The following is a 26,757-nucleotide window of genomic DNA, read 5'->3' as shown; positions in this document are numbered from 1 at the left end:
ATATATATACGCATTAATTAATTTTTATTAACCAAAAAATTGATATTTGATTTAGGCTGAACAGAAGTGTCGCTCGAGTTCGAAGTTCAAATTATTCTACTTTCCTTTATCGTTTTGTAAAATAGATGTTTCATCATATTATTGTTTGACTAACATCTCTGCACATGTGATCTTATTTTCGCAATATGTCATTTGAAATAAATAGAATTTATTATTAGATCAGATTTTACTGATAACACTTAAATTTCATCAACCACGTTGCATTACGACAACGTTCATACATTTAAATATATCGATAAAATAATTATGTCGAGATCTATATTTTTTTATTAGAATATTTAAGTAACTTATATGGAAAGGAGAATATTTATTACATAAAAGGTAAGTTTGAGAATCTAACAAATGAACCAAATTGAGAAATGGTTAAATTAATAATTTTGTAACCATAGAATAAAGAATAACCTTTTTTTAATAAAATAATAATAAAATTTAATTTAAAAAAAAAAAAGAAAACTCCACTCACTTAATTATTATTTTAAGATAACCCATAGTTGAATTTAATATAATTATAATATTCTAAAAATAAAATTTATATCTTAGTAGAATAAATGTAAATTTACAAAATAGTTTAGGCATTAATATTCCTCTTAAATGTCGGTCATGAAGTTAAAAAAAAATTAAAATAATCAAGAAATTATATATTAAATAAAAGGAGTTTGTTGAATATAAATTATAAAATTTAATAATTTAGACCACTTTGTTTCATTTAAATTAACTCAAAATCTTTTTAAAAAGTTATTCTCTTCTAAAATTCTATAAAAGGAAAATTACAATTTAATTATTTTTTAAAAAATCTTAAAAAAAATAAATAAAATATAGAGGATAAAAGAATGAAAAGTCATTTTTATCCCTAGAATTCATACATTTAAATATAAAAAAAATTAAAACAAAAATTATCTATTAAATTTTGATTATACATCTTTTAATTAAAATAGAGAGGTGGGATTATTATAAATATTTTTCTGTAAATCGACCAACCATGTTGGAGAATTTAGGATGGATATAAATAATAGTAAATGAAAATTAAAGAATGATAATTTATTAAATATTAAATAAGATAGAGTAATTAATATTGTGCATTATTAAATAGTAATTAAAGAAGGTAGAGTTGGGCTGGGCCTGAGTCGGCCGAAACAGTTTGATCCAATAAGAGGGCAAATGGGGTCATAGATTTGCCGGGAAAAAGGTTATAGCTTTTACCTAAGATTTGCCGGGAACTCCCTGTTTCTCTCTCTTACATCCAAGCTGTCAAAATTCTCTCTCCGTCTCCGTCTATTACAAGCCCCCTTCTCCTTTTCATATGCTTCCTTAGTCCCTTTCCTTGTCTCTCTATCACTGTACTTCTCTCTCTTCACTGTCTTTCTCTCTCTTCCTCCAATTTCATCCAGATCTCTTCCATTGAAGAATCAATGGAAGATCAAGCCCGGACCCCTCAATCATCTGCTAGGGCTTCACCTCCTTCTTCTTCCTCTTCCTCCTCCAATTTGCAGCTCAATTTGCCTCCTTCCATGTCTAGGGCTGCTCACTCACTTGAAACCCTAACTCCATCTCGCCAAATTGGCCGCATGATCAATATCAATCACCATTTGTCTCCATCCAGAGCTATCTACTCTGATAGGTTTATACCAAGTAGATCTGGTTCCAATTTTGCCCTATTTGATATTTCCCCTGTCTCTAATTCCGCTTCTGATGGTCGCGAAGATACTTCTACTGCTTATGCTACGCTTCTTCGGACGGCTTTGTTTGGCCCTGATTCTGGAGTAGTTCCTCCTGCTACTCCTGAGAAGAGAAGCTCCCCAATGTGCCTTCCTAATCATAATATTTTTCGCTATAAAACCGAGACTAGGAGGTCAATGCACTCCCTCTCGCCTTTTGGGTTTGATGATGCGGCTCGTGGGCTTAGTCCTAGCCCTGTTAAGACTCCACGGAAGGTTCCTCGATCGCCTTATAAGGTGAATTTCTTACGAGGATTTCGGGATTATTGGTCTTTGGATTCTCTAACCATCTTTTTTTCCTTATCTGCATTGTTAGGTCTTGGATGCACCTGCTCTTCAAGATGATTTTTATCTGAATCTTGTGGATTGGTCTTCGCATAATGTGCTTGCTGTTGGGTTGGGTAATTGTGTTTATCTATGGAATGCGTGCAGTAGTAAGGTAATCCCCTGCCTGCCCTTTGATTTTTCTTTCATCTCTGTGCGTTGATCGATCTGTTATGACCTGATCTCGACCCTCTTGAGTTGCTTCATTGTATGTCTAAATCTATGTAGCTTATGGATGTCTAGTTATTAAGAACCATTCTATTTGCAGGTCACCAAGTTATGTGACTTGGGACTTGATGACAGTGTGTGTTCAGTGGGCTGGGCACAGCGTGGAACTCATCTTGCTGTTGGCACTAGCAATGGAAAAGTCCAGGTTAGTGGTGATTAGTTTAACTCTATGTATGTTCTTGCATATGAACTTCAATGTGTGTTTTTTTTTTTTTTTTTTTCCTTTTTTCCTTCAGCTCTTGTGGAAGTTTAATTTCTTGAGATTTGCATAACTGAGATTCCGATGGATATGATTATGTGCCTGCTTCCAGTGTTGATTAACCCCTGCCCTAATGATCATCTCTCTAGATTTGGGATGCATCACGCTGTAAAAGGGTTAGGACCATGGAGGGTCATCGGTTACGAGTTGGGGCCTTAGCTTGGAGCTCGTCTCTTTTATCATCCGGTAGCCGGGATAAAAGTATCCTTCAACGAGATATTCGAGCTCAGGATGATTTTACTTCTAAACTATCTGGCCATAAATCAGAGGTGAGGCTTACAGACATGTTATTTTCCTCCTGGCTCCCACTTAATTACAGGGTCTTATGTTTCCCATTGAATCTTTTGGACATGAGTCTGTATTTACTCTTACTGCTTGAATGATTTCTTCTTAGGGGCAATCTGCATTTCTCTTGTTGTTTTCTTTAACCTGTTTCTCAGCCAGAGATTGCAACTGTTCTATTGTAGGTTTGTGGATTGAAATGGTCGTACGATAACCGTGAATTAGCATCAGGCGGAAACGATAACAGAGTATGCTATACTGTTTCCTTCCATCTATCGTCGCAGTTTTTTTTTTTTTTTTCTCCTGCCACGATGACCGATATTCGTTATTATCTGCTTTCAGTTATTCGTTTGGAATCAACATTCAACCCAACCAGTACTTAAATTTTATGAGCACACAGCTGCTGTAAAAGCTATAGCATGGTCTCCTCATCTTCATGGACTACTCGCATCAGGGGGCGGAACTGCAGACCGATGCATTCGTTTTTGGAACACAACGACCAATACACATTTGAGCTGCATGGACACTGGAAGTCAGGTAATTAATTTTCCTTACATTCTTCTGTGATTCAAGCATGGATTAGAAGGAATCTTCTGATGCCAAGCTCCACCTAAAGTAATTAAAAAACTATCTATTTGAAATGCAGATCAAATGCCGGCATAAATTAATAATTTTTCTCGATTGTTGACTTCTTGCTAGTAGTAATATTATTAGGCTGGATGTTCTTGTAATTGTATTGCTCCCAATCTGGCATATATGCTGTCTGGTTTCATCAAAATTATACCATTGAGGTTGTTGTTCAAGTGTCTACTATCAAGATTTGTCTTAATCTCCTTATACCTTCTTCATCCTGAGGTTTGGATGTATCATTGAAGAACCTAGTCGGAATACATAAACCTTCTTCGTTTTACGTGACAGGTGTGCAATCTCGCGTGGTCTAAGAATGTTAATGAACTTGTTAGTACTCATGGGTTCTCCCAAAACCAGATAATAGTCTGGAGATATCCAACTATGTCTAAGGTCCGTTGTTTTTTTCCCGTCCTTTCTCGACCATAATCATATTCTGCTATTTCCCAATCTGAATTTAAGTATGCTCTAATGCAGTTGGCAACATTGACCGGCCATACTTTCAGAGTTCTTTATCTTGCCATATCTCCTGATGGACAGGTAGCTTATTTACTTGTTTGTACTGTGATCTCGACCTCGACCTCGACATTTCTAACTATGTGAAGAAAGAAGATAATTACTTGTTTTTTGATCGAGTTCTTTTCCTTTGCAGACCATTGTAACAGGGGCAGGTGATGAAACACTGAGATTTTGGAACGTCTTCCCGTCGCCTAAATCGCAGGTAATAAATCATCTACTTGCATATGTGATCTGAAATACTTGTGATTTGTTCTAGATCAGATCAAGTTAAGTAAGTTATAGTGAGACAAAACGAAGAGCTGCTACTGAGCTGTCTTGAAAACTTTTAAATGATACACACATGTTTGTCTGACATTATGTTCTTGGGATCCTTATGGAAAGGACTTTCTTGTGTTCCATTTCATTGTCAACTCAAACTCACATCTGGGTTTGAATCATAATGCAGAACACGGACAGTGAAATCGGAGCATCATTCCTAGGACGAACCACCATCCGTTAACAATCGAAGAAGAACGGTTCAACATGGCAGCTCTTAACACATACCCTTCAACGTTGTTGCAGCATATGTTTTTTTGAGGAATAATAATGACAAGGATTTTGTCTGTGGTTTACAAAGATTCAAAGTGAAGAACTTAACCAAATCTGGTCTGCATTAGCCAAAGCAAAGGTAGATGAGATCTGAGAAAGCTGTAGATGAAAAAGGAAGTGAGGATTTTGTTGTAGTCTTACACGAAGAGGAGATTGATCCCAAATCTCCCTTATTCTCTTCCCCACTTCAATACAAAATATATATATATATATATATATATATATATATATATATATAGTTAAGTAAATAATTATCCAATATTTTGATTATTACTTCAGTGACTTGTAAATTTAAGTGAGGAGAGATTTTTTATTCATATGATTCATTCATACATATTTGGGGTATAATTCATGTATATATGTATTATTCTTTTCCATTATAGTTTCAAATCTTAAATCTTTTTTTTATAGGATTCATAATTATTTAATATATATATATATGTGAAAATTTTGATTTTTTGTTCAACTTCAAAGGTTTTACATAATTTTGAAAAATATTTCTTTTTTTTTTTTTTCATTTTTAAAATGAAGTTTGTAGGTTATATCATACTATATGAATGGCTAACATGTATCAATGTAGTGCTTTTTAAATGACCCACTTAATTTATTTACTTTAATTCTAGAAGCCTTTTTTTTTTTTAATTTTATTATTATTATTATTTTGGTTATATAAAAAATAAAATCATATATATGGGAAAAAAATAATAATTATATGTGAGCGAATTAATTTAGAACTTTTATTAAAATTACCTTTAAAATTCATAATAATTTATAGGGAAAATCACAACTAAGCATTTATATTAATTTTGTATTGGTTGAAGATATTGATGGGGACAGGATATAAATTAATATATTTTCCAAAAATAAACTAAATCTCCTTCCTAAGCTATCATCATTATCTTCCAATTCAACTAATTAATGTATTATTTATTTTATTTTAGATAAATGACACCAACCAGGCTAAGTGAAGCACTATAAACTCCAAAAGCTTGCGTGGCATTTCACGTTTCCATTAAGCATTTTCTCTATTTAAATTAAAGTTTCAAATAATTAAAAATAATAAATTTATTTTATAATAAAAGATTTATAAAATTGTCGCATTGTCTTGTTGTCGTGTTGGTTGATGTACTTTTGTTGAAGATTTGATAGGAAAAAAATAATAATTATATAATTAGTTCAATAATTCCCTTTTTGATGGGTCCCACATGAATTATTAATATTATTATTATTATTTTGGTATAGGGTTTGAATATTAATATATTTAAAAGCAAAATAAAGAAAAATAAAAATAGGTAATAGATATAATAATATATGACAAAACCACCAAATAAAGTTGATTTAAAGGATTAATTTGTTTGCATTACTGCTGCCGTCCTTTAAAAGAGTTTCCAATGCTCAATAAATCATTCTTTAAAACAATACAAATTTAATAATATGCTTTTTTTTATTTATTTTTCTTTACATTAAATAATATTTTAATTCTTATTGAACTCATTTAATCATTATTTATTTTTTGCTTTGGTTTTTAATAAATAAATTTATAAACACTAAAAAAGTTTTTTTTTTTTTTTTTTTTTTATTATTGTATTTTTGTTTTGTTTTACCTTTTTAAGGAGTGAAATCTCTTATTTGCCCCTGGGTCAAAGACAACACCGAACCTCCGACCCATTTTGGTGGGTGGAAAGAAGCCCAATGGAGTCTTCTGGGCAAGGTTTGGGCCACTCAAGACGGCCCAAATTCAATATGGACTGACTTTGAGTGGGCTTATCTGACTTGAGCCCATCCAGCCCAGTTAAAGTGGGCCCCAAATTCGGGAATTTTATAGTCGACGTGTCAATTAAACTTCAATTCTTAAAAAAAAAAAAAAAAAAATCATAAGAAAATACGACACTGTAAATTGAAATTTAACTTTCAATTAAATTTTTTTTTATTTTTCTCATTCTAAATTAAATCCTACTTTAGTGTCCAAATTACATCAACCTACGTGTTTGTGTGTTCATGTCATGTGGAGCCGTGTATGTGTCATGAATAAAGGGTTTGACATAATATGGGCATACAACCATAGACAACGTGTCTTAGACAAGCATGACCATAACACTATGTTTCCACTCCTACCTATTCGTTCATCTTCGACTTCTTCTTCTCGGCTATGTTTTCATTCAACTTCTTCCTTAATCATTGAACCCAACTCGAGGTTCAGTGGGTTTGGTTGCTCCCTCCAATAGAACAATCGAGATGGTGAATAAAGGATGAACTAACTCAACTCAACCCCGTTCATATACCTCTTGAATTCAAATTCTAATTTGACTAAAAATAATAATAATAAAAGAAAAAGTAATTATGGTAAGCTTCATAATATATATATAAACAATTTCTAGTCAAATTTAGACATTCATTTAAAGTAAAATAAGCCATAAAAAACATAAACATGAGCAGAACAAGACAGAATCCAACAAGGAACAGTTCCTAAATATGCACTTAGTTTCATGTTTATACTTTGCCTCAAAGTATTTAATGAAACATTTTATCAGAAACCATTTTCTGTATTTTTTTTTTCTTTTTTTGTTTTGAAATATAAATTTTGAAGGGTTTTTGTTTGAAAATCTAGAGGAAGCCATTGGTGGTTGTTCTTCTTTCTGGGAGTCCTATGAACAGTTCAGTTTCCACATCCATTATGTCTTGTTCCTTTGATTCTGATCTCTGCTTCGTTTCTTGTTTTTTTAACGATTCTCTTCCGATCTGAAAAATTTTAAGAAACTATTAAGTAGCTTGATAATAACATATTAAAAAAAAATTAAACGTCTAAAAAACGATTAAACCTAATAAAACAACGTTTTTTAAACTTCCAAAGTTAACAAAGATGGAATTGAATGCACGTAATTTATGATGCAAAATCAAACTGGATAATGTAAATTAGAGGGGATCCTTCGTAAATGTGAAAGGTAGGTTTTAGAATAAGGAACCGAGGTTATAAGAGTAACTGAAGTTGAGTGAGCTGCTCTCCCGATACTCAACATTCGAAATTCAAACAACCGAATTAATATTTTCAATTTTAGTTTTCTTCTGTAGTATAATTTTCACTTTCTTTGAATTTGAAAAACGTTCAAAATCACCTTAAATTTTAAAGGTTTCAATAATACTTTTACAATTTTCAAATACCTTTTTAAACTTCAAAAAACAAAATACTCTAATCATTAATTTTGGATAAAACCTATAAATATTTTATTTAAACTGTCAAAAATGTTTCAAAAATACCCTTGAGTTTTCAAAAGTTTCATATAACACTCTTAAATTTTGTAAAAAAAACTTCAAAAACACCTCCAATTTTTTTTTTAAATAAAAAATAAAAAAAAATTACACTGACTATTAGTATCACATTTCAAAAATATTCTTAACACTCCAACTTCAAAAAAATAACATTAAAAACTTTGAAGATAATCTACTAGGTGTTAATAGACAATTTCGCCCATATATTGACAGTAAAAATTTTAAAATTTCATAGTTATTTTTTAAACATAGTAGTAACGGAATAAGTTGAAACAGTAAATTAGGGTTAAAAATAATTGACATAATGTAAAGAAAGAAGATTGCATAACCTTCACCTGCAGTGCTGCATTTTCTTCCAGCAACAGTTTCTCCTGTGCCAAATTAAAATTGCAATAAACCTTTTATTATTTTTATTAGATTAAAATATATATATATATATATATTACTGAAAGATTTATTCATTATTCATATAAATAAATAAATAAATAAATTACCTCTTCCTTCAGCTTCATAATTTCTTCCTTCAAAATTTGATACTGAGAATTGACAAAATGCAATTAAATTAAAATCCGACGTGGAACGATTACAGTAAACTCAGCTATGAACATGATGAACTACCTTTCTTGACCTAATCTTGCTTAAGCTTCTTTCAAGCTGTCTTTCGAGCTGCTGCAACTCGTCGATTGAACACGAATCCAACCCACCTCCCAACAGTTTTCTGCATTAGTTCGAAAATATCGATCTTCATTTTCGTCTCTCGAATGTTTTGATGAATTAGGGTATGTTTGGAAGTGATTCGGAAAGCGTTAAGATCACTCGTAAACATGATTTTAATCATTTTGAATGATTGAATGCATGTTTTTAAGGTGATTTTAACGATTTCGATCGAAATAATCACAAACCTTTTACTAACTTCAAGGTGCTCCAACTTCTTAGTGATGGTACACGAGTCGAGTTCCTTCTCCAACTTTCAGTCCAAATAAATTCATCAGTTCATATCGTAAACATGAAGCTAAAAACGGAACAAGAACACATCGAGGTATCGTTTTACGAAAAAATTATTGGATGAAACTGTTACAACATGATTAACCGCTGGATCATATCTAAGAATCTAGACTTGTTATAACGACTATTGGATATAGATTCATAATACATCGAATCGTCTCATTAAGAAGAAAAGGAAGTCTCATTAGATAGCCACTCGGGTTTTTATTTGTTTTCTTATAATTTGTTTTATGAGTTCCATCTTGAATTCTTAGCCAAATTTGTAACAGCTCAAGCCCACCAGTAGCAGATATTGTCGGCTTTAGCCCGTTACATATTGTCATCAGCCTCACAGTTTTAAAACGTGTTTGATAAGGAATATTTCGTTTGCCTCTTCAACCAACGTGAGATATCACACAATCACAAAACTAAAACACAGCTTCTAAAAACTATTTCAGATTAATCCGTGGAAGTTTATAAGCTTGATTTTCTGAAACGAAAAGTCCAAATCCAAATGGGTTTTAAACGGAATCTTAAAGCCTCATTCTTTTTTGTTTTCAAAATTTGATTAAGAATTCGAACGATATAAAACAAGCACAATTTTCAAGAACCAAATGATTATCGAACGAGACTCTGATACACGTTTATCTTTCACTTTCTCTACTTCTAAGCAACACATCAATTTGTAATAGGAAGAAAACCAACCTGCAAATCTTCAACAGCTGTGTTGTTACTCGACATCAAATCTTTGGTCCTGTTCTGATAACGATCAATTGTCTTGTTCATACTGAAACAAACAACAACAACAAAATCAGCTCCACATTTGAACTTGAAAGTTGATATTAAACACATCTTGTTCTTCTTAGGGCATACCCTAAGTATGATATCTATGAACAAAACCATAATCTTTTAGCCTTAGATTACCACAAAGTTTACAACTTTAATCAAATGAACGATCAAGATTTCCCGTGTTCATCGGGATATGGCCATCAAAGCCATGCGTGGGAATAAAAAACCAAAATGGAAAGAAATTTTTAGCTTAGATCGATAAAAAGATAGTTTTTTTCTCATTATTTTTGTTTGTCCCATTGGATTTTGAAGCCAAATGTTCCAAATCATGTCCCTAATAGAGTATAGCTTCCAATTTTGGGATGGCCTAGCATTTCCTTAAATTACAACCTACTAATCTTTACTTAAAGCAAATTTTTGTTGATCTACAAAGTCCGAGCCTAACCTTGGAGAATGAAAATGTCCTTTCTTTTAAGGACTAGTAACAAACGTCGAGAAATAAACACGAACATATTCCGTTACAGATTTAGAGAGTAGATCTCGATTAAAGAAATTATTTGAAATAAACTTTGAATGATTATGATTTCACAACATTAACAAGTTCCTAGATTTAACCAAAATCAAATGGGTTTGACATGAAATATTATCTCAATTCGAAGACGGTTCGTGCTACACCAAACACAGTTATCTTCAATTATCGAACAAGAAACAGAATCTTCCAAACCAATAAGCCTCAAATCAATAAGAGGGCTCCTAATTAGTACTATTGTTAGGAATCACGTATCTCTACAATGACATGATATTGTCCACTTTTAGTATAATTTCGTGTGATTTTTGCGAAAGATCTCGTATCAATGAAGATGTATTCGTTACTTATAAACTCGTGATCATTCTGGGGTCTGAACCAAGGGAAATAGAGAGTAACCAAAAGGAAATAAAGAGGTACAAAAGTTTAATTAGTAACCCAAAAAGGACGATGATTTGAGAGGTTTGATGAGTAAATTTTGAACATTAATGGAGAGTGACTGAAACGGGAAAAAAGAGAGAAAAAAAACGTACCTGAAATTGGAAAACTCGTAAAGTTTGCCTCTTGGAGAGAAGATTATAAGGGCAACTTCAGCGTCGCACAGAACTGATAGCTCAAAGGCTTTCTTCAGCAGTCCATTTCTGCGCTTTGAAAACGTGACTTGCCGGCTTGTGGCATTCTCTATGCGCTTCATTTCAGTCTTGCCTCGCACCATTTTTGCCTCAAAGTCGCCTCCTTTATGCATAAAAAGTGTCAGATTTCAACTAAATTTCACTAAAAAGGGAAGAAAAACACCAAAATAATCACAACCCAGATAGCAAAAATGAAAACCCATTTGGAAAAATGGAAGAAAATTGAAGAATTTGCAAAAAAAAACGCACCAAATCGGAGAATCCCAGATGGAAGAACAGTGAGTTGAGTAAATTTATGGGGTTTTTGGGTGTGGGTTATCTTGGCAAGAAGAACCCTAGAAATGGGGTATAAATAAGAAAAGAACAGAAAAAAAAAAAAGACACGAAATTTAGAAGGAAAGAGAATTTGAAGCAAAGAAGAACCTGATCTCTTTCTTTTTTGGGAAAACTCAGGAAAGAAAATAAGAACTTCCCAAAAAAAGAAACCAAACAGAATAAATACGACCACTTAGAAACCCTTTTTTTTTTTTTTTTTTTTTGGCTCGTCACATTTGGGTGCACGAGGGTTAGTGTGCTACTAGCTTATGTGGTGACACGTAATTAAAGTGAAAGACAACCTCTGCGGCCGGTGACCCTTGGAGAGGCAAAGGAGGCGTTTGAAGCTGAGGAGTGAGGACAGCAAACATTCCTGTCGGTTGCCAGTTAAACGGGTGAATGTAAACGGGGGGGAGGGGTAATTTGGGGAATTGACTTAGGTAGTTCTGGGTTGCAGGTAAAATTTGGAGCACTCGTTGGACACCGTAAAAGCTGTTTCGGTTTGGGGGTTTAAAACAAATATTTGTCCGTACGATAAGTTTTTTATGGGGTTTATTGTTCCGTACGATTCGCTTCAGACCTGGACCAATCAAATTCATCCACGTCACTCACCGGGAACACCATCGTCCTCTGTCACGTGGCTCTTCCATATTGATTGGTGCGTCTCTTTTTTTTTATTTATATTTATATTTTTTTTAGTGCCAAGTGAATATATCGAGAATAGTTTCCAAAATTTATGAAAACAATTTTAAAATAGAAACCTCAAAAATAATAAACATTTTTTATTTATATTATATTACATTAATAACACTACTTGCTCATCTTTTATATTTATTTTTTTTTACTTTATTTAAAATCTCCTATATTGTTTCGTAACTATTTTAAATATGCTCAATAAAAAATCATAAAAAATTGAAAAAAAATTCTTACGATCGTTCGATAACTTCACATAAAATGAATTAAATAAAATTATAACCGATATGTTTTAGTTTATAATAAGTTGGGAAAAATATTCGAAATGATCTAAATTAATTATTTAATAGCTGAATGTTTGTGTAATGGGTTGGAATAATTTTAAAATATTATTTGGCATTAAGGAAATTTTATTAATTTTAACGGAAAAAGTACCAAAACAAAAAGTTAAATATGCATTCACTTTAAACTGAACAAAAAGTTGGACTTATAGTTTATGACTTTAATAAAGCAAGTTGGTGTTTAAATTTCAGAAATCGAATATTTAGAAATTTGTTCTGCTCCTTAAAATTCTTAATTATAATGGGATGAATTCTTACCCATATTTTTAATTTTTAATTTTATATTTAATATATTATACATAAAACGAGTGCTGACGGTGGCCTCAACGAGGAGTGGATCGTGAGATCCTACATCGATTGTAGAAGGAAACAAAACATTCTTTATAAGAGTATGGAAACCTTTCTCTAACAAACGCGTTTTAAAAAATCTTGAGGATAAGCTCTTAAGATAAAATTCAAAGATAACAATATCTACTAGTGATTGACTTGAGTTGTTAGAACACTTACTCCAAGACACTTGTGTTGTTGTTGTTGATCAAATGAATGACTATGTGATTGATACGATAAGGTATCAATCGATTCTTCAAGACTTGATCGCTTAGGCCTGCTCAATCCTCTAAGGAGCTAGTCTCTTGGCTTAGCCAACCTCTTACGTGTTTAGCATAATCAACCCTTGCTTGACCCCATAGAGGACCGACTAAATGGGTCATAGCCGACCCCTTCGTTCCTAGTAATAAGGGTGTTCGTTAACGATCACGTTTTTTTTGTTTTGTATTTTCTTAAATTGTGTTTTTTTACTGATAATTATTTTTTATTTCGTTGAATTCAATGTTTTAATAAATTTGATCTCAAATTGATTATTGAATTTAGCTAATTTTGAAAAATAAGACAACGACTCATTTTGATTGGGCCAAAAGAAGTGGGTCAACATTCACTTTTAGCCCAAATCATGGTTTTTTTTTTCAATTGTTTTTTATAGGTAATTACGTAAATAAGTTAATTTAGAACTATTTTCCAAATTCTCAAACCATTTCGATTTTAAAATATAGTTATTTACCTTTCTTGATAATTAATCTAGGCCTTTAGATATATAGAAGAGAGTGTTTCAATAAACTGATAATTATATTTTCTAGTGTAATTTCTATTATAAAAAGGTTAATATTTTAACCCTTAAAAAAAAAAAAATATATATATATATATATATATATATATATATTTATTTATTTACTCCGATGTATATATATTTATATATAAAAGTGGGACGAGTTCAAGAAATATAATTCTCATCTTCTATTCTCCAGAGATTTCTCACTCTGTTTGGGGTAAGTTCTCGCACAGTGTCATGGTGATGCTTGTCCAAGACATGTTGCCAGTAACTGTATTTCAAATGTCTTGGTCATGTTTGGTCAGAACGTGTCGTCCATGATCGCATATGCATTCCAAACTTCTTTTAACTTGCTTCCATGTATAGTTAGATTTTTATTATTCTTGTCGTGTCAGTGCTAAAATGTCAAAAAAATGTATTATAGGGGACGTGGCTAGTAGTCAGCTTTCATTACCCATGTCAGTTTTTATTTGACTTACGATTTCAATATGACTGACTTTTTAAGTTAGAACAAGTGTAGTATAACTATTGTCTGACACATTACATTTGAAAAAAATTAAATTTAGATGAAGAAAATGAATATCAATTACGGCTGAGCTAAGCTCAAACTCCTCTCTCTTCCCACGCACCCAATGCCTTTGCTCCCTCTTCTCGTACCTCCAGCTCCGACGTCACTCGGTGTCGAAAAATAAAAGTGGTCGAGTTTAGAATCTAGCCGCCATTACACATTTTATGCTCTTAGACCCCAAAAAAAAAAAAAAAAATGATATTATATAAAAATTACACAATATTTATATAAATAAATTAAGTTGAGATTTCAACTTTGTTTTGTTTTTTTTTTATTGAATTTATTATTTTTTAAATTATCCACTAAACCCACTATAATTTTTTTATCTTATTTTATTTTTTAAAATCCCAAAATATAATATTAATAGTTACTTATTATGAAATTGAATATATTTTATTTTATTTTAAGATTTATGTTGTACTGATACCACGAGAATCTTGAAATTTGTCTCTTTTTATTTTAAATATTTGTTGAAAAATGGGACTACCTACTTCAACTAAATTACAATAATACCGCATTTAGATTACATCATGGATGCATGTTGGGGTTTGAATTATAACCTTTAACCTACTCCATATACGAATGTCGTTACTTCTTTATTAACAAATTGAATTTTTTATCGTTCGATAAAGACATAATTAAACCGAAGATAATACAACGGAAAAATGGGCCCGACACTATTAAACTTGAAAACAACAAAAATTCGGATTTTAGAACACGACTCGAGACCCAATGTAGACTGAAAAGGAGGCCATACCCTTTGTAAATTATCTCCAAACTTTTTAATGTTGTTTTTAGGTATCAATGTTACTTTTGAAAATTTATGGATATCTTTTTAAATTTGTTAATACCAACAGTCAGTCTCGTACTTGTTCAACCGTGCGTAGTCGTGATCTTGACACGCTCACGACTAGCCTTGAGGAGAACTCAAGTCTCATATTCATTTTTCGCCCGATTTTACAGCTTTGTCGGACCTTAAGTGAGATTTGTTTTCGCTAAACGAACATTGCTCGTGTAGAATCCAAGCTTATTTGACCACACATGCCGCCTGCGCGTGCATGCTTAATCATCTGTGACACTACCGACTTGCCTCTACACTAGGTCTCTCAATGCAACATTTTCCCTGGTAACGAGAGAAAGAAAATCATTTATTTACCCTTCATAAATTATCTCCAAACTTTTCAATATTGTTTTTAGGGTATTGATGTTACTTTTCAAAATTTATGGATATTTTTTTAATTTGTTAATAACAATTGTCATGGTCGTACTTTTTGAGCCGTGTGCAGTTGTGATCTTGACATGCTCACGACTAACCTTAAGGGAAACTCAAGCCTCATATTCATTTTTTGCCTGATTTTGCAGCTTTGTCAAACCTTAGGGGAGATTTGTTTTCACCAATCGAACATTGTTTGTGTGGAATCCAAGCTTATTCGACCACACACACAGCCGCACATGCATGGTTAATACTCTACATTAGGCAAAGTCATTCAATTCAACTTTGCCTCTACTCGAGGCCAAAGTCTCTCAATGCAACGTTGCATCCAACATTATCTAGGTTCCCAATCAACATGATCCTCATATCTTAACACCATCCCAAGTCATAGAGGTGTCGTCAACCATTGTAGCTTACTTGATCATGCCATTGAGAATGGGCTCACGTGTCGTTCATCTCATTGGGATATTTCGAATATCTATTCATCTGTATTTTATCGAGGCATTGGTCCTCTCATGTCCATGCCATGTCATCTACGGATATAGGATAGCTGGTGCAAATATTTTTTATTGCAAATTTAAAAGTAAGAACTTAATTAATTAATTATTTATTATTTAACGCGTTATAAATTTATTTTTATTGGAAAAAGGAGAAAGAATAAGAAAATGTAAAAAGAAATTAAATAATAATAATAATAAATAATAATAATAATAAAAAAAATAAACCCGGGTGGTCGTTGCCGTCACACACGGCCATTGCAATTAACAATCTGAAATCCTTCTGTCGTCTATTGTACATTTCTTTCTTCTTTTATCATTTCTGGGCGTAAGAGACTGTGAGAGCGAACGGGACTGCAATTCCTAAGAGATTATCGGCCATGGCGTCGCCCTCTTCCTCTGACGAACCTCCAAATCAATCACAGGAACAGCAGCAACCGCCAGTGAAGGAGAAGGAAAAAGAGTGCGTGTATAAGACCAAAGCTATTCAATTTCTGGGCCGCCCTACGCCTATTGTCCTCCAGAACGATAATGGCCCTTGCCCTCTCCTCGCCATATGTAATCATCTCTCTCTATCCTTCTTTACCTTCCGCATCTTAGGGTTTCACTTCTCGATTGCTATCTTTTTCTGCTGCCGCTACATTTTTGCTTGCTTTATGTGAAAGTTTTCGGATGCCCGGAGTTGATTTAGTTCTGCGGCGGATGGTTTTTCTCGGATCAGTTGCATTTGGAATTGGATTTTGTTTTCTTTTTCTTCTGCTTCTGTTATTCCTTGTGCTTTTCTGATCGCTGGATGTTCTTGTGCTCTAATGAGTCCGTCTCCTCCAATGCTAAATAGTCTTAGAGATCATGTTTTTCTAAGGGACGATCGAACACTCACTCGCCTATAGTAGGATTGCTTTTAATTCCATTCACTCTGCCTACTAGTTTATTCATTATTTATATATTGAATAATAATAGCCATTTTTAGGGTTTATTACTCTTACTCTCTTCCCCTTCCCTGATAGGCATTAATTCATGTATTTTGGGATTTGTTTTTAATGTTATAATGGAAGCGAAAGAATATGAGCATTTTTTGAAAAGATATAATATATATTTTTGATTCATCAGAAATAGCAATCTAGTAAGGTTAGATTTATTATTAGCTTCACTTTGAAATTAAGACCTCAGGATACCATATGAAAACATACCATTGTAGATTAGATTTTTATTATCTGTACATACAAATATTGGAATTCGCTCAGCACTTACTATGATTTCAAAGTGTTTAAAGTTGAAATGTAAAGGGCATAAACTTGAGGGCAAATGGTTTATATTTTCGATACCTTAATGTTCTCTTGGTTGCTCATTTGCAAACTAATGCACACACAACGAGGCTCGTTCTATCAAATTCTAACTGCTAATTTCATCCAAATCAGTCCAACTGCTTCTTAACAGTGTTGAAGAATCACAAAATGAAGAGAAAGCCATTGAGACTTTCTCTCATTAATTGTGATGAGATGTACAGTGCAGCCATGTCTATAGCCTGAGGAAAGACCCCACTCACTGCTCTTTTAGTGTAACATACTACTAATTACAACTCTAGTAACAAATAACAATGTTGAAACTGAAAAATACTATCTTAACAGTTTAATACTAAACAAAACAATGAACTAATAACACCCAGTGGTCGGTAGATGTTGGAATCCATTATGTTCTGTTTTGAACTTCCAATTGACGGTCTTCTCAAATCTCATCATAGAATGTTCTTTTGTTCAAACATTCTGAATGAAGAATTTTTACTCGTGCATTTGTAGAATTTATTGGCAGGAGAACAAGAAGCTGTCTCAATGACCCTGGAATCTCTAAAAAAATAAAGAACTTTTTTCATACATGATAAATTATGCATTAAAATATTGTATATGCGGTGTCTGGCTTATCAGAATATTGTGCACCTCTTTTATGTTGGATTTTGTTGTTTTGCTATTTTCTTGGAAGTATTAGAAGCAATAGTTTCGAAAATTTCGATGTTTTTAGCTAGCTTAATATTGATGAAAACTAAAAGGAACAAGTTTCATGCAATATTCAGGCAACCAAGGAGACTCATTCTATAAAGATTCTTTTATTTTATTATTATTTGGTTTCTTTTGTCGTTCTTTTCTGTTAGACTAGCAAAAGTCCACGTTGGTTCTTCATGTTGGAGTTGTTGCAGGTAATGTTCTCTTGTTGCGGAACAACTTAAATTTGGGTCCAGATGCAACAGAAGTGTCGCAGGAGAAATTGTTATCTCTGGTTGCTGAACGGTTGATTGATTCAAATAGTAATGTTGATGTAAATAATTTTCTTCTGCATACTTTATGAAAATTTTCTCCCACCCCTTTTTCACCTTATTTGGTTCTTAGATAGTCTCTTGTTGGGTAACAGAACAAAGATGCTGGTTTTGTTGAGAATCAACAACAGAACATTGCTGATGCCATTGATCTGCTGCCACGGCTAGCAACAGGGATAGATGTAAATATTAAGTTTAGGAGGTAGTATAGGCGTTAATTCTCTCCTAGTCTTTTTGTTTTCGTCTCCCTTTTCTGAACTAAGTTTAATGTTGTACTTGCAGGATTGATGATTTTGAATTCACTCCAGAATGTGCCATTTTTGATTTGTTGGATATCCCTCTGTATCATGGTTGGATTGTTGATTCTCAGGTTCTTATATACTTTCTTTCTAATTACTAAGATAAATTTAATTAACAATACTATATAGTTTCTTGTGCTCTTTTTTGGTTTTCATCCCTATTGCTGAGTTGTAGGCATGTGGCTTTATCAATGTCTTTTTTTCTTTTAACGAGAAATGAAAATTTTAATTGAAGAAATGAAAAAAAAAAAAAAAAAAAATCCAAAAGGAGTGAGAAGAAATAGAAAACAAAGTTACAAAGGGTAAACGAAACCATTCCAATTTAAGCAAAAGCTCTACACAGAAAAGCCAATGAAAGAATTGGTAAGAGAGCCCCAAGGAGAAGCTTTGAGATGAATTAACTCAAAACAATCCATGTACAAACATTACTCGTCTCTCCAACCATAATTCTAAAATCAAAGCTTTGACTGCATTGACCCAAAGTAATTGAGAGCGAAGGCAAGGAAAGACCTAACCAAGTTGAAGGATGTTACTTTTGGCATCCAAAGAGAAAATCCACAGCAAGCTGCAAATGCTGAAAATTTTGAACCAACAAGTCGAAGAAAACGAGCATTCAAATTATAGATGATTAAGAAACATGTAAAGGAAGCATTTCTTGGATTAAGGTAGACCAAGATATAAGAATGGCAGAGATTCAATGGAGAATTAAGGATTGTGAATGTAGCCCCAAACCCATTGAATCCATTTCGTGTTGAAACACTTTAATTTCGTTACTTCAAGAAAGTCCCAATCAACCGAAATAGAAACATTTTTCAATGTCAGGCGTTGAAATCCAAGCTTTTGGCATCTTAACCCTATAAGTACTCCAGAACTTCATTGGCTATTAATTTGGGATCCAAGATTTTCCTACCTCAATAAAAGCACTTTAAGAAACTGATATGATTGAAGGCAATGCTCATCAGTAACCTTAGGTAGGACCTTCTTAACCGGTGATGTTAAACTAATGGGATGAAAGTATCTAATCGAAGAAAGGGACTTTTTTATTCTGAATTAAACAAATAAATTTCTCTCTTAAACAAAATTTCACATGACCATTGGTGTAAAATTCCTTGAAAAGTCTAGAAAAATTCCCTTTCTAACAAATTTCATAATTTAATAAAGAATTCAATGGTAACCACCCTGAGTTGACCTAGTGGTCAAGAAGGGTCATGCAAAATAAAGAGCTTAGAGGGAATGAGTTCAAGCCATGGTGACCACCTACCTAAGATTGAACAATATATGAGTTACTATGGAAACTAAATGCAGTAAGGTTAGAGGCTGTCCTGTTGAGATGTGCGCAAGCTGGTCTGGACATTCATGGTTATAAAAAAGAAAATAATTCAATGGTAAATCTATAAAAAACCAGGGCTTTATTTAATTATTTTTTCCAGACCTTTAATAGCTTTTTATATTTCCTCATCAGAGAAAGGAGTTATTAACAAACTGTTTTCTGCTTCTGAAATAACATTCCAGTGAGATACTGGGGGATGAATCTAGCTTGATGTATACAGAAGAGAAAAAACTAGTAATCTCAGCTTCAATTGAACTAAAAGGCATAAATGAGTTACCATTTGCTGAGTGGAGCTCTGAAATCAGGAGCTTTTTTTTTTTTTTTTTTTTTTTCACAGCCAAAAAACTGTGGTAAAAGCTAGTGTTCTCATTTCCAGATTTTAACCACTGCAACTTACTTTTTTGAATCAAATTTCTTTCTTCCTTCAAATAGTGGTCCATCACTCGCCTTTAGCTAAAGAACAAGAACTACTCTTTTGAGAAGAAAGAAACCCTGATTCTGATTTCTTACCAAGAAAATCAATTTACGCAAGCAGATTTTTTTCTACAACATTTCTCTTTACTTGATCAGCCTGGGGGGGTACTATTTAAAAAATAGAAATGTGGGATTATGAAGGCTTGGTGGTAGCCTTCGGGGTTCACCGTCACTTGGATTCTCTGAACTTGACCACTAAAGAACTATGATGGATACACCATGTCTATGACCTAGCTTTTTATTTCTTGATATGGAACCACCATAGAACTTGTTGGCAGTTGGCACAAAGACATGTTTGTTACCATTTTTAAAACTCAAATATATGTTTTGAAAATCTTTTCAGACACTTTATTGATAGTGGGAGTAGAGCAGTCTGCTATCTTTAGCCCGCCATTTGGATTACCTTTTCATTTAGCACCCCCTGCCCCCATTTGTTTCATCCTAGTCCTTTCTGCGTGTAGGATCATGATACAGCTAATGCAATTGGTTCCAAGTCCTACAACGCCATTATGGAGGAGCTCGTTGCTCTGGAAACACAACACATGGAGGGTCAGTGTACGAACAATCCTGAAGATGACTGTATTGATTTTGTAGCTGCAACAACAGCAACACTTGGGGTACCATCTCCAAGTCTTTCAAAAGCTCGATCTTTTGATGAATCACCTCGTTCAGTCTTTGATGAGCAACAAATGAGAAAAGGGGATCTTGAAGAAGAGGCAGAGTTATTGAGAGCCTTGAAGTTGTCTGAATCTGAAACACCAATCTTAATGAGTAATCATGGTGTTGCCAACGCTGAGGGGGATACTAACTCCACTAAATTGGATGAGGAGCTATCTCCTGAAAAGGTTTCAGTCATAGATTCTGTGGTGAAGACCGTAGCAAAAGACACCTGTGCTGCAGACAATAATCTTAGCCAGCAGTCAGATTCATCCATTGCAGATTGTAGCAAAATTTCATTGAGCAAGACTGATGAAGATGTGTCCCCTATTTCCAATGCAACAGAGCTAGTAAGCTCTTCACCATTGACGACTGATGCGGGAAAGCAACTTGATCGGACTGTTGAGTCTGAAGAGCATAAGATTTGCCCTGACTTGCTGGAGAAGGACAATCATGAAACATTGACTGAGACTGTCACCAGTTCTGGAAGAGAGGGTGCCTTGGTGAATGATAGTCCTGAGGATATTTCTCACATGAACGATAAAAGTGCTTTTTCAGCTGCTTTTGAAACAGTTGACCATAGACCGGTTGATAAGGAAGGCCCAATTGAACTTTCTGGCCTCTCTCCATCTGTTACTTGTACAGATTCAGCAGGTGGTAAAACTCAATGTATTGATGTACCTGAAGGTTTGACTTCAATTGTTGGTAGCGAACCCATATATGAAGGAGAGGAATGTATATTGGATCCAGGAAGTTCAGTTCTTGAAGTTCGAGAGCCTGTATATGAAGGCGAAGTAGTTATTGCAGAACAAGGTTGTGGAAGCTCTGTAAATTTCTGTAGTCCACCGTCAAAGGATGAAATTAGTCCAAAACAAGGTAGAAGTGATTTATACCAGTTAATGATCCTTCCACTTACCAATATTATATTTATGCCCTTATACTCACCAGGGAGAAATTTCTTCTTAATTGTTATCAGGGGAGCTGATTAGGAATTTTTTGAAGAATAATGCTAGTCAGTTAACTTTTTACGGGTTGGTTCCTGCTTGTCGTTCTCAATTTCATACATTGTTATCGTACAGTTCCTCCATAGTTATTATTATTGCTTTTGCAGCCTTTTCTGTTTACAAGATGGCCTTAAAGAGCGTGAGCTTTGTGTTTTTTTCCGTAATAATCACTTCAGCACCATGTTTAAGGTCAGCAAGAATTTAAATTGTATAATTTTTTTTTCCGGCTCCTAGGGCTGTTGGCTTACAGTTACTAATATGAAAATGGTGGGTTCAGCTTTTACATTTAGCTGACCCCGTACTTTTAGTTGAACAATCGATACCAATTTTTTCTCATCACATCTTCAGCTTGATCGCCAGCTTTATCTTTTAGCTACAGACCAAGGTTACATTCATCAACCTGATTTGGTGTGGGAAAAGCTAAATGAGGTAAATCTACGCAGTGAACTTTCTACATGGCATAAATAACTTGGGGCACTTTGCTTCATTAAAATAGTAATAACAATAAATTTTAAATGAAAACGAAGTAGACATGGAAGCTATAATGATAGTTTAATGATTTGAAAACGTCCTTCGCATGTTCACCTTGATATTTCTCTTAGCTATTTCAAACACTAATCAGGCCCCGCAATTGTACTAATGAACCTTACTTATTTTGCAGGTAAATGGAGACACTTTGTTTATGACGAGCAATTTCAAAGAATTCAAAGTAGAAAGTCATTCAAATGAGTCTTGGGATGAACAGAATGCTTTGACAAGCACAGCGGTTTGTGTTTTAAATATACAAACAATTTTTTACTGCTCCAACTTTTTTTTCTTCAGTAATTTACTGATTATTTTGTACATGCTACAGGACTATCTTGCTAGCATTGATGCTGCGAAACATGCCGGATTGGATTTTAAGTAACTTCCTATCTCGTTACTTGTAGTATTATTTACTCTTCTCACAAAAACATGTGAATTAATGCTAGGGAAGTATAACTTTTTTTTTTAATATGAAATTTTGTTTGTGTAGCCCTTCCTGATAATCTTTCAGTGCATATTTTCTTGTGTTTGTGTTTCTTCGGATTAGATGGTCTTAATCTTTCAGGGAACTAATCAAGTAATGGTTTTCTCCGCCTAATCTTTGTTATGTGTGATTTCATTCCTGAACTGTATAATAGTTTGGTTAGCTAGAAATTCTAGTTTTGCCAGTATTTAAAAGTGGAATTGGATTTTATAAGAAAAAGAATACCGAATGTTCTTTTCAGTGAAAAAGCATTCACCATAGTGTTTTAGAAATTCACTTGAAACTCCAAGTACATGCCAGTTCCCGTCAGTTGTTAATTAATAAATTTGACGCATATGATTTACAGACTAGGGCTTACTGCTGAATGATCATACTGATATTAAATTTTTTTGCTTTCATTTTTGTCGCAGTTCTGACCTACAATTAGCAATAGCCCTGCAACAGCAGGAGTTTGAACAACAACCACAGCGACAAAATGTGCAGCAGCCATCTTCAGGCGGCAGTTCAACACTGGTTGTGGGTCCTCAGGTAGAGTTTGCTTATGCTTCTACTTTATCTTCATGGCATAGATTCTCAGCATCCATTTTTTATTTTTTATGGTATATTTCATCCGGACCTGGTCACTTATGATTTCCATAGTTGTGATCTTGAAGGAAACTAGCAAAAAGACATGCCCCCCCAATTAAAAATCTTACAAGTTTAGTTGAACTTTCAAAAATTGGTATAAGAAGTCTCTAAAATTTAAGAAATATTTAGTTAGTCTCTAAACTTTAAACTTCATCAAGTCCTTTAACTTTCTTAAGTTGGCTAAGTTGTAAAATAATACCTTTGAAATTTGCCATTTATTTTAAGAATACTCTATTCTTTTAAAAGTTGCAATATTATTCTTTTCCTTTTATAAATGTTTCAAAGCCTCCATTGGAGTAGAGATCGGTAGAAATCCGTTAGATTGTTAGACAAAAATTGAGACATATGGTGGTGATCTAGAATGAACATTGAGACCTGAACAAGTCCTATGCATAGTCAGCACTATAGCGCCAATCATGGCTACTAATAAAATCAGACTAGAAACCAAAAACCAGACGGAATAGTAGGTATAAAGAACTTGAGAGAAATGTACTGTTCTATTGGAAATCAACAATGTCAACAATGTTCACCGTATAATATCATCAGCCAAACAGTTCGAAAACGCAAGGAAAAGCTGAAGAACAAAATACTCCTGGGTCCGGCTATTCAAGAGAGCCGGTTCCTCTCCTCCCAAAAGGCAATCAGCCACTTCAAAATTCACGTACCTTTAGCTAGCTTCCCAAGTCCACATAAACCCACATTTTGGTCCCCACCTTATTGTAAGCGTTCAGCCACTCATCCCATTAACCAGCTGTATCATGTAGATTTCCCCCTTTTCCCTTCGTTGCACATGTCTGTATAATTAGAGGCCTCAAGGGTAATATTATATTTTAAAATATGAGTATTTTTTAAATGAAGGACGAAGTTGAAAATTAGAAAAATCTATTAGATACTTTTTATGTTTGAAAACTTTATTAGACAGTTGAAAATTCAAATGATTTATATCATACACTTGTTGAAGTTTAGGGGATCTATTGAACTAGGTTGGGAACTAAACTTGTAATTCAACCAAAATTCTATAAGATAACTTACAAAAAGAAATTGTCAATCTAATCCAATTTATTTTTCTATTATTTAATTTTTCATTAGTAAAAAGAAAAAGCATATTTCGTTTAGGTCTTGCATCTACTTGCACCATATATTGCAACATTCTTGCTCGGAAGTTTTCTTTAGGTTTTTGGTCTTCTCAAAATTTTGTAGAACCCGCCCCATTTCTATCTCCATTTCCCCATTTACTTCAAAAAAAAGAAAAGAAAAAAAGCAATTGTATCTGAGAGTCATTTTGCAGGTGCCTGGAACCAGTGGCAAAACCCCGCCATCTTCTTCGTCAAGGACTGACACGAAATCGAAGGAGAAGTGCAGTGTGATGTGAATTTTGCTTTGCAGATTCCGTAGGAAATCATTTATATTTTGTTCCCTGTAAATGGTTTGTTGTCTTCTCAATTGAACCGCATGCTGTTGACTAACCTAATTCCTTACGACAGTTTGGATGCAGTTTTCCATTTTGTATATAAAGGAGTATATATCCCATTCCCCCATTTCTGTAGGCTCGTAAAATCTTTTCTTCTGGATATTAACATCAGAGGATATGTAAGAAACGCAGAGCTATGTATCTTAAACATCAATTGGAAAACCAAGTACGCACTCTCTCCCTCTTTGTGGTATAAATGATTATTTGTTTCTTTCATTGCACCTATGAAGACTTCTACATTCCAATATTACAGGGAATATAATGTTTACTCTTTTAAGGGTTCAACCCAAGGCCACCGTTGGCAGGAATTGTCCTCTTTGGACTAATTTCTGGGCGAACCACTCATCAGGTTCTTCCTCAAATTTGCACTGAAACTAGCAATATTAAGGCTCGTTGTTTTTTAGTTTTTTTTTTTTTTTTCTGAAATTTATGTGTATTTCTTCTTGGATTTTGTTCTATTATTTTCATCTTTCTGAAAGAAATGTTCGAGTTCTTGGTCAAATTCGTCGAACACTTGTTTAAGCATAGATAAACCTTCTTCTCTTAGTTAAGCGATATGTGTTCATGATCCTTGTGAACCCTATATTCCTCATTAAGAGTTTTATTTTTTTATTTTACTATTTTATACACTTAAAATTTAGGTGATTTTCTGTGTTGGGCTTTTCTTTCCCTGTGTGGGTCAGAGCCTAGCCCAGAAGAGCTTTGAGCTTTGGGCCAGAAGGCCCAGAGTAATCGCAGGCCGGGTCCGCCATTCAAATGGATGTTGTTGCCGTCCTCTTTTTCCTTATCCCATAAAATCCCATACACTTAACACTATTACTATATAAACTAAAAATAAAATAGCAATAAATGGAAGAAGAGGGTTTTAATGCTTTTAAATAACTTTTAAAATATAATTATTCAACCATATTTTTCAGCTTAATAATATAAATTAAAAAAAAAAAAAAAGGGTTTGATTTGACTTTATCCTACCAAATTAGCTCTATAATTTACTCCCACTTCTATTTTATTGGCTAATTATTGTTTTCAATTAATTTAACCAACGAATTGACTTTGGAACATTCATTAAAGAAAAAGAAGAAAAAAAAAGTATTATATTATATATATTTGGAAGCCGATGAAACAAATAAAATGAAAGCTCAGACATGGTGTGGGTCCCACTCCCTATTTTGACCACTTTATTTACTGTTAATTAATATTACCATTTTATTTATTTATTTTAAAAGTGGGGACCACCGAAACACGGTCGCTATCTAGTGGGGTCAGGGGATGTCGAGTACGCGACAAAAGAGCAAAAGCTGTGAGAAGTGGACCCCACCCACTACTTGCCGCCATCTCCACCACCCACCATTTTCTTTTTTCTTTTTTCTTTCAAAAGTTTTATATATTTTTTCACGCAATCGATGAAATCGGACGGCTCAAAATGGTGATTACATATAGATTAAATTTTAATGCAAACTAGCTAAAGGACAAAGAAAATTAATTACATTAATTCGTTAATTACTTACTTATGATAATTATGTTATTTTAGCATCTAGATAATTAATAGATTATTTAGTGGTCTAAAACTAATATTCTAAGTAATTTTTCTCTTGAGATTGGTTAAGTAGGTTTAAGTAAGTAATAATTAATAGTTTTGTTGCTTTGTTAACAAATAATAATAATAACATACATAAAATGAAATGTAAGTGAGTTGATGAGTACGTAGAAACCTCTACTAATAGACGTATTTTATAATCATGAGACTGACGACAATACAGTCAAAATAAGACAATATCTATGGACTATTAATGCTCCTTAAATGCATATGAATTAAAATAAAATGGAAATAAAGGCAATAACGAAAATTTTATTTTACTTTTGTTTTTATTCTCGGTCTTTTTGTTAGGGTATTCGTGAGTTAGGATGGGTCGAGTTGAGACATTTTTTAGACTCAGCCCATTGTTCAAGTTTACACTTTTTTTCAACCCAAACAACATTTATTTGAGTAATTTAATCAAATTTTTATTTTTACTAAACAAAATATTAATTTATAAAATATTTAAG

The 26,757-nt window shown here is 33.3% G+C and overlaps 3 protein-coding genes across 9 annotated transcripts; 2 read left to right on the top strand and 1 right to left on the bottom strand.

Annotated features, from left to right (window-relative positions):
• The first annotated feature begins 1,283 nt into the window (after positions 1–1,283).
• Positions 1,284–4,856, top strand: LOC111809416 (B-type cell cycle switch protein ccs52A). The gene is made up of 10 exons (XM_023695870.2): positions 1,284–2,012; positions 2,092–2,214; positions 2,368–2,472; positions 2,676–2,855; positions 3,054–3,116; positions 3,211–3,405; positions 3,787–3,888; positions 3,973–4,035; positions 4,148–4,216; positions 4,460–4,856. The coding sequence occupies exons 1-10, from the start codon at positions 1,470–1,472 to the stop codon at positions 4,511–4,513; spliced, it is 1,497 nt and encodes a 498-aa protein (XP_023551638.2). The 5' UTR covers positions 1,284–1,469; the 3' UTR covers positions 4,514–4,856.
• A 2,084-nt stretch (positions 4,857–6,940) lies between these two features.
• Positions 6,941–11,295, bottom strand: LOC111808310 (agamous-like MADS-box protein AGL19). Of its 6 annotated transcripts, XM_087129503.1 has the most exons (9): positions 11,224–11,274; positions 11,050–11,135; positions 10,702–10,903; positions 9,559–9,640; positions 8,772–8,836; positions 8,488–8,587; positions 8,364–8,405; positions 8,196–8,240; positions 6,941–7,338 (listed from the first exon to the last, which is right to left on the bottom strand). In XM_087129503.1, exons 3-9 carry the CDS (start codon positions 10,881–10,883, stop codon positions 7,207–7,209), a joined length of 648 nt encoding a protein of 215 aa, XP_086985629.1. In that variant the 5' UTR covers positions 10,884–10,903; positions 11,050–11,135; positions 11,224–11,274; the 3' UTR covers positions 6,941–7,206. The 6 variants fall into 6 exon arrangements, with proteins under 6 accessions (XP_086985629.1, XP_086985630.1, XP_023549985.2 ...); XM_087129504.1 differs by lacking the exon at positions 11,050–11,135 and having other exon boundaries at positions 11,224–11,295; XM_023694217.2 differs by lacking the exon at positions 11,224–11,274 and having other exon boundaries at positions 6,941–7,341; positions 8,199–8,240; positions 11,050–11,203.
• A 4,501-nt stretch (positions 11,296–15,796) lies between these two features.
• LOC111808133 (uncharacterized) lies at positions 15,797–24,932 on the top strand. 2 transcript variants are annotated; one of them, XM_023693946.2, is made up of 12 exons: positions 15,797–16,090; positions 17,724–17,842; positions 17,936–18,042; positions 18,123–18,210; positions 20,405–21,476; positions 21,577–21,631; positions 21,712–21,793; positions 21,953–22,033; positions 22,266–22,370; positions 22,458–22,507; positions 23,024–23,141; positions 24,529–24,932. In XM_023693946.2, exons 1-12 carry the CDS (start codon positions 15,913–15,915, stop codon positions 24,610–24,612), a joined length of 2,139 nt encoding a protein of 712 aa, XP_023549714.2. In that variant the 5' UTR covers positions 15,797–15,912; the 3' UTR covers positions 24,613–24,932. The 2 variants fall into 2 exon arrangements, with proteins under 2 accessions (XP_023549714.2, XP_086973112.1); XM_087116986.1 differs by lacking the exons at positions 15,797–16,090; positions 17,724–17,842 and having other exon boundaries at positions 17,936–18,022; positions 24,529–24,877.
• Positions 24,933–26,757: the final 1,825 nt, after the last annotated feature.

The sequence above is a fragment of the Cucurbita pepo genome, chromosome 13 (genome assembly GCF_057944985.1).
Source record: "Cucurbita pepo subsp. pepo isolate OVF chromosome 13, ASM5794498v1, whole genome shotgun sequence".
In the NCBI taxonomy this organism is placed as follows: domain Eukaryota; kingdom Viridiplantae; phylum Streptophyta; class Magnoliopsida; order Cucurbitales; family Cucurbitaceae; genus Cucurbita; species Cucurbita pepo.
The sequence above is the reverse complement of the archived record's forward strand: the minus strand, read 5'-3'. Positions and strand labels throughout refer to the sequence as shown.

Bases quoted from the DNA above. Each gene is read 5' to 3' on its own strand.
- LOC111808310 (XM_087129504.1), bottom strand. From the start codon at position 10,883: ATGGTGCGAGGCAAGACTGAAATGAAGCGCATAGAGAATGCCACAAGC. The intron at 8,837-9,558 runs GTTGGTTTTCTT...TTGGACTGAAAG, and splicing joins CAGCTGTTGAAGATTTGCAG to TTGGAGAAGGAACTCGACTC. The intron at 8,406-8,487 runs GTAGTTCATCAT...GTCAATTCTCAG, and splicing joins GCAAGATTAGGTCAAGAAAG to TATCAAATTTTGAAGGAAGA.
- LOC111808133 (XM_023693946.2), top strand. From the start codon at position 15,913: ATGGCGTCGCCCTCTTCCTCTGACGAACCTCCAAATCAATCACAGGAA. The intron at 18,211-20,404 runs GTTCTTATATAC...TTCTGCGTGTAG, and splicing joins GTTGGATTGTTGATTCTCAG to GATCATGATACAGCTAATGC. The intron at 23,142-24,528 runs GTAGAGTTTGCT...GTCATTTTGCAG, and splicing joins CACTGGTTGTGGGTCCTCAG to GTGCCTGGAACCAGTGGCAA.
- LOC111809416 (XM_023695870.2), top strand. From the start codon at position 1,470: ATGGAAGATCAAGCCCGGACCCCTCAATCATCTGCTAGGGCTTCACCT. The intron at 2,215-2,367 runs GTAATCCCCTGC...TTCTATTTGCAG, and splicing joins GGAATGCGTGCAGTAGTAAG to GTCACCAAGTTATGTGACTT. The intron at 2,856-3,053 runs GTGAGGCTTACA...GTTCTATTGTAG, and splicing joins TATCTGGCCATAAATCAGAG to GTTTGTGGATTGAAATGGTC.